Source organism: Bombyx mori, chromosome 1, assembly GCF_030269925.1.
Source record: "Bombyx mori chromosome 1, ASM3026992v2".
Lineage (NCBI taxonomy): Eukaryota > Metazoa > Arthropoda > Insecta > Lepidoptera > Bombycidae > Bombyx > Bombyx mori.
In genome coordinates, this window is record NC_085107.1 from 7,353,130 (window position 1) to 7,364,632 (window position 11,503).

General features: G+C 36.3%; 1 protein-coding gene across 2 annotated transcripts in view; it reads left to right on the forward strand.

The window, feature by feature from the left end:
* The window catches only part of LOC101740424 (homeobox protein caupolican), a 66,317-nt gene extending 55,032 nt beyond the window's left edge, over window positions 1–11,285 (forward strand). For both annotated transcript variants that reach the window (XM_012693445.4, XM_021350375.3), the window contains exons 4-5: window positions 8,529–8,827; window positions 8,932–11,285. In XM_012693445.4, the coding sequence (XP_012548899.2) occupies window positions 8,529–8,827; window positions 8,932–9,449 (817 nt within the window). In that variant the 3' untranslated portion in view covers window positions 9,450–11,285. The remainder of the gene's footprint in view (window positions 1–8,528; window positions 8,828–8,931) is intronic.
* Window positions 11,286–11,503: the final 218 nt, after the last annotated feature.

Sequence of the window (11,503 nt, forward strand, 5' to 3'; positions counted from 1 at the left end):
CAGGTTGCACAATACGCACACACAATATTATTATTCTAATCATCGTCACCCATTTCGAAACAGCGCGTCGAGTAAAATTCAATGTTCACATCGATATTAATATGTCAGTAATAAAATGAGACGTGACCTATGATAACAAGTGAACCGTGGACATGACACTTAATTTTCACTAGTTTATTCGTTCTACATACGACGTCTTGTGAGGTCTGAGGCGACATGTTATTATCATGTCGTCACTGGCGCCAATGCCGAACATAGACGAGGTACATATTATAACCCTCGAGATGTGAACGTTGATTATTATAGCATAACATTATTATCCTTTTTCAGAAAATAATCAATTCACCATTCTCGGCTGCCATCGATCTTAACTTAACGAGCATAGAGTGTTGAATGTCATAATTTTGTGGTTCTATAAAATTGTCAGTCTTCTCACAGTTTACTCGCTATTTTGCTAACAAACAGCTTTGTCAGCGTTAATTGCGTGATGCGTTCACCTCGTTCGGAACTCCGATCGTCATCAGTTCATCATTATTAAGCAACTACGTAAGTTAGCTGACATCAAATCAATTTTATTATAGACTAAATTTGTGTGTGTTTTAATAAGTGATATTTTAATAATGCTTAAATAGTTATAATTCACGGAATAGTCTGTGTACAAAAGTGGACCGTTTCGTGCAAGCGTATCTATGTATTTATTATAATTCAACTAAATTTAGCCACTATCACATAGTTGGTTACTGTTTTAATGTTATTTGCTATAATAATTAGATATTAATACAACAGATAATTAACCGTAAGTAAAAAAATTATGCCTAGAATCGTAATTATTTACAGAAGTTCACAATTATTAAGCAACTGCGTAAGTTAGCTAACATCAAATCAGTTTTATTATAGACTAATTTGTGCGTGTTTTAATAAGTAATATTTTAATGATGTTTAAATAGTTATAATTCACGGAATAATTTGTGTACAAAAGTGGACTATTCCGTGCAAGCGTATCTATCTATTTATTACTAGCTGACCCAGCAGAGTTCGTAGTGCCTCAATTGATAAATAAAAGTCCTAAGCTTTTGTATAAAATAAACTGAAAACAAACAAAAGGAATCCCTCCGACGGGGGACACACCAAAGGAAAAACGAAATTGTTATTTTTATTAAATTCTGAGCATTTTCATATTTATCTACTTCATATTATCATATTTTTAAGCTTTCTCTGGACTTCTACAAATAATTTAAGATCAAAATTAGCCAAATCGGTTCAGCCGTTCCCGAGTTTTAGCTAGACTAACGAACAGTAATTCATTTTTATATATAGAGATAATTCAACTAAATTGAGCCACTATCACATAGTTGGTTACTGTTTTAATGTTATTTGCTGTAATAACTAGATATTAATACAACGTATAATTAGCCGTAAGATAGAAAAAATTCATGCCTAGAATCGTAATTATTTACGGAATAATCCTAATTAGCGCTCACAATATTATATTATGCATTTAAAGCCTGTTCAACAATTACAAGGCGAACACTTTAACATCTTAATAATTTTTTTTAGTAATTAATTAAAGTATTATTTTATTTTTTTGCGTACGTAACGTACACGTAAGCTGTAAGCACTTATAAAGCTTACCTATAACAAAACCATAGGAGCGAACGAATAATTCCTTCTTTTTTTTCCTGACCATCCGTCTATGACCTGTATTATAACGCCAGGTGTTCAAAAGCTCACGCAGCCTTACTTCACTCTGGACATTTTTTTTTTATTTTTTTTATTTTTATTAAAAAATAATCCCTAAATGACGTTAATAAACATATTCTCGGTCCTAGTCGAAGCAAATAAGTCACTATGAGGTCGCATCTCGGTAAAATTATAATTGACAGTGACGTAAATTTCCTGATTCATAAACAGTTTGTTTTCAATTTGACAGTAATTTATACTTGTTCTGTGTCGTATAAATCGGACATCAATTAAACAACAATTAAAATCAGGGATGAGTTAAAGTTGTGGAACATTGTTTTCTTGCAGAAATATACAAAAGTTTTAGTGTCCGTTGATGTTATTACATAGTTTATTTAGCTTAGCTTAGATGTTTGGACGAGTTCACAGCCCATCCGCTGTCAAATATCCACAGTTAGCGAGCGTTTCTATAAGTGTACGACTATTCGTACACTTCTTGCAGACCATCCGACGAGAGGTTGCAAGTTTTTTTTTTTTTTTTTTGCTTAGGTGGGTGTACGAGCTCACAGCCCACCTGACGTTAAGTAGTTACCGGAGCCCATGGACATATACAGCGTAAATGCCGCCACCCACCTTGAGATATGTGTTCTAAGGTCTCAGTATAATTACAACGGCTGCCCCACCCTTCAAACCGAAACGCATTACTGCTTCACGGCAGCAATAGGCAGGGTGGTGGTACCTACCCGTGCGGACTCACAAGAGGTCCAGCAGTAATTACGCAAATTATAATTTGACATTGATTCTTAAAAATTTTTTTTTTTTTTTTTCAATTTACCTAGATCTATTGAATTCCCAAATTAAAACGGAAATAGCTCTACGAATAGAATTCTTTTTTTTAGATAATAGTATGTGAAAAGTAAAGCAATATTTTCATTTTATGTGATAAAAGTTTGTTGTTATTAAATACACAAATTTAAATAACTATGTACCTACTATGAATAACATATAACGTTCGTTTATTATCTTTATTGGTAAAAGAGAAATGTTATTTAATACTTTTTTCAGTTCATATCGCTTTGTCATTTGCCGACACGAGCACATGTTTTTTTTTCTTTTTCTGTATGAATTAATTAAACAATTCAATACATACAGAGTATATTATTACTTTATCATTTGTGTGTCGCTGCCGAACGGGTTCAAATCAGTTGAACAACAAAAAATAATTTGCTGTAGATAAGCTTCACAATTTATGTTCTTTTCTCATTTAGATACGTTATACAATATTGATTCATAATATTATATTTTTGGTCACGCTACATTACTGGCTTCGGTTTTTTTGTCATTGCTCGATAAACATCGTTTGAATGTCTGTTGTCTAAGAGTTTGCTCAAGGCCTGATCGGATTTTCGTTGATTTTTTTTTTATTGCCTTTGTAGGCAGACGGGCATACGGGCCACCTGATGGTGAGTGGTTACCGTCGCCCATGGACTTCAGCAATGCCAAGGGCAGAGCCAAGCCGCTGCCAACCGCAACAACAACAGCTTTATTGTAAAATAAACAATACGAATTTCAAAACGTATGAAAAAATCAGTATTTAGTGCCGCCACAGTGCTAATTCGTGTCATAGAATTGGAGTTGTAAAAACAACGCACATGAGATCTATTGTGCGTATTTTTTTTTCCTTCTTCTTCTTCCAGTGCCTCTTCAATCCTGAAGGTTGGCCGTTAGCTTTCTGTATTCCTTTCTGTCAGCAACCAGCCGGAACAGCTGTTCGACGGAGGCAATACCGGTCCACTCCCGGATATTCCGGAGCCATGACTTTTTTCTTCGTTTTTTTTTTTCCTATTTAAATCAATAATAATAATAATAATGTGCAACAATGAAAAACATTGTCTTTAAAGAGCAGACGGTCAATTATTGATCTATATGGATGCAACCAATTGCGTGGCCTGCAAAACCCATAACGAAACCGTCGTAATTTGATACAAATGTGCTTCTAGTTACTTAATTTCAGCACGAAACGAGATACGTAACTCGAAACGCTTTAAAAATAATTTCGGAACACACAACCCCAATAAAACAAAAAGCAAAAATGGCGTTCCGAGCGAAGCCTCGTGGTGGTGAATTTACGGTTCGTTTGTCACGTAATATGCACCGCCCATGGATCTAGTTAACACGCCCTTTATACCAGCTTATTTAACGATTGGCCCTCATATTACAAATTTTCACCGCACGAAAATATACCAGCCTCGTTTGCTTTCTAACTTGCATTTATTCACGTTTTGAGCCGTGAAAAGGGCTTCCCTTCGCCGCAGTTGTTACTGTCAGGGGTTTTTGTGTATGGAGTTGACCAATTAGTCGTCGGATAGCATGTTCGGGTGGCAGCTATCGGCTAATTCGGACGCGTGCGGTTGGCCTTAATAGCGCGTTGCCGGCTGGTAATGTCCTTTTGGCGTGCCGCGCCCTAACCGCCCTATCTACCCACCAATATTTAAGGCCTGTAACGTACCTTTTAAAACTGCGTCCATACCCCGAGATTGGCCATTGCGTGAGTCCATTGCTACATTACGACTTCGAATAATTAGCCTTATCTGATACCATTTTACGAACACGGTAATTTAAATGAAGGTATGGCATTAGTGTTGAAAACGCTACCACATTTTCGGTCTTCTGAATTTTTTCTGTTAGTATTCACGATAAATTTAAATTCTTGTAACAGCATTAAGAACCTTAAATAAAATCTATTGTCCTACGATGTTGAGCGTAATGTAAAATATTAAACGACATCTGATACCAGCTTTCGAGGTAAACTCTCAGAAATGTTTCACACAAAAAATGTCATAGTGTATTAAAAGCCTCTTTCAAATGTCATCGCAAGTGGACCACAATGTAGACAGGGCCGGTGAAGCGTGAGGCAAAGGTGTACATCTATTACTTGACGAAACAACGAACTGTGTAATTTTATATGGGTGTGGACGATGTCATTGGTAAATTCGAACTGTTCGTAACATTATATCTTCAGGCGTGTTCCCTACCTGCGTGGCGGCTAGCGGCATGATCACTCACACAAAAACACTGGATATTATTACCTCGCTTTGTCTATAATTGGTACGTTTTGTCACATTAATCGAGAAACACGTTATTATTAGATAACAATAGTGTATCATTCTTAAAACAAATGAAGAACTGCCTATCTGTTAGCGAGTGCAATATCATCGGTATCTATATATTAATACGTGAAGCAAAAACTTTGTATCCCTTTTTACGAAAATTGCGCGGACGGAGGAGTATGAAATTTTCCACACTTATAGAGAATATAGAGAAGAACTGCACAGTGCTAATATTTTTTTTTAAATAATGCATAAAAGATACATTAAATCAATAAAGAAAAGTTTACACACACTACATACCATGTATTTGACGCACACACGCATGCATACTATTTATTGTCAAACTTTTGTTCTTGGCGTTTGTTGTCAAATTGAGAATAGATTAAATATTGTTTGTCTTTGTTAATATTTTTTATAGTGTAGCCTTGGCGAAATTTGTGATTATAGAAGTATAAAATACAATCATAATAATGTACAAACTTACAATTCCAATTATTTATACTCGAATTTCGACTACTGCGGGACCTCTAGTTTTCCTAGATTTGTCGTCGTCTTTTATGCAAATTGTCTAATAACCTAACTCTCTACGTTAGAACCATTTTTCTCTGAGTAATTTTCACGAATGCTTTTACAACGTTATCTGATGCAAATCAAACATTAATCTTTAGTCTATATATATATATAAAAATGAATTGCTGTTCGTTAGTCTCACTAAAACTCGAGAACGGCTGGACCGATAGGTATGGCTAATTTTGGTCTTGAATTATTTGTGGACGTCCAGGGAAGGTTTAAAAGGTAGAAAAATATGAAAATGCTCGGAATTAAACAAAAATAGCAATTTTGCTTTTCCTTCGATGTGTCCCCCGTCGGACGGATTCCTTTTGTTTGTTTTAAGTTTATTTTATACAAAAGTTTAGGTATTTTATTTATCGATTGAGGCACTACGAAGTCTCCCGGGCCAGCTAGTTATTGATATAATTATTTAATCTTCCTCTTATGCAATGCAATTTAAAAGGATTGAAGAAAAGAAATGAAAAACGAGTAAAGATTCGATATTGGGCGGACTCGATGTAAAACGGAACTATATAGTTCGGTACAATACCGAGAGTCCGTTTTAATTATGTGCTTGACCAATACGCGTTAATGAATCTCGTTTGTCTAAAACAAGATTCCATGGTTACGACACGCTTAACAGTGATATAACGCGTGGCTACAGAAAGAGAATAACACTTTTAGATGCTTCTTAATTTTTATAGTATAGCCAATAGATAGTAGGTAAGACGAAAAACATGCTTACGTATTATAATTAAACATGTTTCAAGGAATTTTAACATCAATGCATTATGAGAGCTCTTTTATTGGCAATTAATACATTTCATTAAAGAACGATAAAAAAAAAAAAAGAAAACGTTTAGAACACTTAATTTGAAATGAATGGAGAACGTTTGAATAACTTATAGATTCAATTTGAATCACAGTAATAATTATTAAGATTATTTTATTTAAATGTATCCGATTACTAGTATTACTCAAACGTGCTTATTTATTGAAAATTGATATTGAACTCCAAATTGACAAATACAAGCATATTATTTGATGAGTTTAAATAATTTTATAACTAAATGCAAAATGAATGAACGAAATAAGGTTTCACGAAATTATTTCACACTATGAATTTTAGATCGTACGACAACCGTGTATTACGTGTGTTGCTCAAGCACTAACATATTTCATGTCTAGTGCTATTTGTACCGGTGCAGGCCACACGTTCTCACCTTTATTTCACGATTATGACTCGATTTAGGGCCGACCCGGTCCGCCCTGTTTTATTATCCGACCGGGGAATGCATTAATCTATTGCCTCCATAAGTCACCAAATTATAACAACAATTTTCGCCGAATAATTCATCAACGAATAAACTCGAATACGACAAGGCGAGAACCATTAAATTAACCGCAGCATCAACATTTTAATAACAAAGACGGGGAGTGCCAGCGATATTTTTGTGTTTATCTCATTTTTATGATTTTAAGTAGGAAGCATGAGGTGGCTGCAAAGATAGGGATTTAATTGAAGGCGAGGCGGCATAGGTACGATAGGGGTGGGAAGCCACAACCGCCTGTCGGGGAGAGGGCGCTCCGCGAGGGAAGCGAAATAATAAAAAAATGAACCGACGCGACGCTCCCGCGAACTCGGATGCTGTGAAAGTGGCACGCCGTGGATAAATGAAGCTTTTTTTTTCTCTTTGTAAAACGCCTAAGCTAGGCGTCGTCCCACTTCAGTATTGTCATTTGAATTCTATGGATGTTAGGTTCATTCATAGCGCCCGTTTCGTCGGTGCATCATTAAATTTATGTCTGTAAATTCTCAGCTCTCAAATTGCCATATTAGCTTCGGGAAAAAGTTTATTTACACGCTTCAATTCTATGGAGTGCACTAGGGAAATGACAAAAAAAAATTACTACAACACAGATTATATGCTCTTCTTTAAAATAAATATAATATTTTTGTTTACACTATTTATATTTTGATCATCATCATGATTGTCCTGCTCTTCTCCCAGTTACCTGGGGTCGGCGCAACATGTTTTCTCCTTCCATATCCATATCGTATTTCACGCAATCCATCCATTTCTTCTTAGGTCTACCTCTTCCTCTATATTCTTCCACATTTATAACATTTTCTTACCAACCTCATTTTCATTTCGTCTCATCACAAGTCCATACCATCCCAAACGCACACTTCTCAGCTTCTCTATCACAGGTATTATACAGGTGTTATATTTTGATATCAATACTTAATTGTAAAACAAAAACCTAGTGACTGGATTAAAAAAACATTCGTAGTCTTCTAGATTAATTTATTTATTTTCTAGATATTAATCCGAAATTTAAAAGGTGAACAATAACTGGTTTCTAACTGTTAACTTGACAACGGAATAGGGTGAAAAAGGAAAGAGCCGATATTTCCAACAGTAAAATATGGATACAATCCAAAAGCGTGAAACGAATTCTAACTACAATCGTAACAGCTATGATTCAAAATCGATTGCACGGTCGACTATAAGGGGTATCTCCCGTCTCTTGTGCTATTTAAGTGACAGTTTTATTAATTTCTCATACTGCTCATCCCCATTTTCCACCCCAGCCAGTACTCAACAATGCAGCATTGGCAGCATATGGTACCGGCAACACAAGCAGCGTTTCATAATCGATTTACTATAAAATCTTATGCGGTAGTCAGCTACTATTTTTGAAGCTAGCTTTTTGTTAGTAAACATGTAAATTATTCGATTAAAAGTCTAAGCGATAGAGTAAGTCAATTAAATAGTCACACATAATATACGTCTACGGGTCCGGGAAAACGATAAAGATAGGAAAACCTAAATACAGATGCGTCGATCACTGAGTGCGTTGGTACGTAACTCTATGTGAGATAAGCTAGAGCTTAACTGTAACACAACAGTAACTGGCTTATCTCGATTTCAATTATTATACTGGCGATTCCATTGGCTCAGTGTGGCGATCACGAGACCGGGAGGGCACGTTCCCGGGATAGGGGCGGTGTCGAATCCCTTTATCTGGAATCTCGTCCAAATCAGACTTCGCCATTTACGCTTGATTGCACACTAAAATTTTAGCGATTTAGCAGAAACGTAACCGTTTTTCTTTTTTTTGAGAAAGAATCTTGAAGTCATGATCATTTCCTTCCTTTAATGATAATTGTTTTATTATCAGGTACGGGATGGACCTAAACGGAGCGCGAAGGAAAAATGCTACGCGAGAAACGACTAGCACGCTCAAAGCATGGCTCAACGAGCACAAGAAGAATCCTTATCCAACGAAAGGGGAGAAGATTATGCTTGCTATCATTACCAAAATGACGCTTACGCAAGTTTCTACTTGGTTTGCGAATGCGCGTCGTCGACTGAAGAAAGAGAACAAGATGACGTGGGAACCAAGAAACAGGGTTGACGATGATGACAATAACAATGACGACGATGACCACAAAAGTAATGACGGCAAAGACGCTTTAGGTATGTATTTATCATTCATTTGTAAGACACCATGCGAATTCTTTTTTCGTGTCCTGTGTCCGTGGGAGTTCGATTTGGAAAATAACAAGTTTTATTAATTTTAGATGGTAAGGACTCCGGCACAGGTTCGAGTGAAGACGGAGACAGACCTCAGCAGAGGTTGGATCTTTTGGGACAACGAACAGAATCAGAGTGGTCAGAATCACGAGCGGACAGCGGACCTGAGTCACCTGAGCCGTATGAGAGACCGATACATCCGGCGTACCAACATTTACCTTCCCGCGCACCACCTGGCAGCACCCCTGCATCGGCCAAGCCCAGAATATGGTCGCTAGCGGATATGGCGAGCAAAGACGGTGAGTCGCCTGCGCCTCCGTCATCGGCTTCCGCTTTCTACCAGTCAGCTGCAGCGGCTGCAGCGGCTGCGCGATTAGCACATCCTTACGGAAGGCCCGAACTATATCGAGGGCTATATCCTCCAACTCACCCCGCTGACGTGGCTCTGTTGGAATATTCTCGGTCTTTAGCTCTCGCTAATCCAGCACCTGCACCGCCGGCTCCTTCACCGTCGTCTTCATCGACATCGTCAGTGGCCGAGCCGCCACCACCGCCCCGTGCCTGACCGCTAGCCCACCGCCCGCCGTTGGCGCATCGACAATAACCGCGATCTCGCCTGACGAGTGCCACGAGGGCCTTCTCAGCTTGTAAATAGCAATAGACTTAACAATATAAATATGTATACATACGTATAAATACGTGATAATTTTAATGATGCACCGGTAGAGAAGCTTAGAGATGTGATAGTGGACACTTGCGTCGCTGCCACCGTGAGGTTGACAACTCGCAAATGACGTCATTGTCGACGCGCCCCCGCGGTGCGTCGCTTTGACTGACCGACAATACTAGGTGCTAATACAAGTTGGACCTTGCGACATGTTGCTCTAGTTATTTTAAAAAGTTGGTTAAACGAAGTGATTTATTTTTAAATAGGTTATTAAAAGCGTTATGTTTCTTATAATTAAATACATCTTTGTTCGAGACTTTTGTATGTAGTGTAAATTATTATAATTTTAAATGTCTATTCTTTATATTTAGAGCCTCTAATTACGTCCAGTGTTTTTGTTTGATAGTTTCACAAAGCTGTCATGCAGAATGTATTATTTATTGATACGAGGTCAGTAGTTATTATAACATGTCATTAGATGTACTAAGTTGTTGTAATGCATATTAATCAGATTTGTTGTATGGTAGGCACCTATAAAATCTGTTTAGTTAATTTCTAGTCAGAAGACTATGATTGTCTGTGTTACAGCTACATACATATCTAGTGAATAAAATACCTACCATAATAGTATTTTTCCAAAAACTTTTGACGTTATTTTTATTCAAAACGGCGTGGGCTTTAAGAGAGTTATCGAAAGAACCATGTCGCTTCTGTGAAATACTTTTAGGATTCATAACGACTACGTTTATTTAAACTTTCTTTTTCCGAATAATAATAGGGACCACTGGAATTCCTCAATATTTCTCGAATCATATTGTTGAAGAATTTTTTTAAATGATAGTTCAAATAAATAGCTTAAAAAGCTTACAAAGTTGCCCCAATATTCTGCAAGTACAAAATATTCGATTGAATATTGTAGGTTTTTCTGTCTATAGGCTCCGATGAGCTGCGGTTACCACAAACGACCAGCCGTGCCGATCTCGTATGACATCGATTTGAAAATAAATAAAGAAATTGATTCCATAAATGTTTTGAGCCCAAAAAGGATTTCATGAAGGATTTTATGTTAATTTGGTGAAGTCCGCGTCGTAATTAATTAGAATTAATGGAACTATAGGTACTTAAACATTGTATTTTTTTTTTTTTTCAAAAAAAAACTCGATGTAAGTATATGAAAAGGCCTTGTATAATAAGTATAACAGTCAAATCAACTTTTGTATTTGTCGATTTGTTCTCTAAACACTGTAATATATTTTAGGTTTTTTTTTTTACATTGTAGAGACTGAGAGTCCAAAATTGAGTCTATAGTTTTGTACATACGTCACTGTTGTAATTATATATTGTAATTATTGTGATTATTTAAGTGGTGAATGCAATAAATTCTCTGTAATAGCTGTCTTTTCGATGTAAATAAATACGGATGGAAGACGTTGGGTCCTGTAGTTTGTTTACAACGAGATACGTTCGCGAATAGTGGTCTTACTAGAGATTTAAATCGTTTAATGATTTTACATAAGAAACGAACTGTTTAATATCTCGATCCACTTAAGTAAATGAAGTCTATTAAAAGCAATAATCCATTTAAAACGTAGGTAGTCGAAGCGGTACTGTGTAGTTGACGGGATTATAATTTTGTTAACTCTAAAACGTCTTTTAACCGTTAACGAGAAAGGTGTGTGAATAGATGCAATAAAATTTAATACAGAAATAAATAAACGATCATTGGTTTGATTATGTCGCCTGTTTTTTTCCCTATAACACTTAAACTTTGTTACAGCAAACCTAAACGAACCGAAACTCAGGTTAATATGTTAAAGACGAGTAAAATTTGTTTAATAACACAAACCGATCTAAAAGCATTATGTTTTTAAATGCACGACTAGATTCCTCTTTGTGATGTGCAAAAATGAAGTATAAAAAGAGATGCTTTTATGATTTATTTTTTATTTTAT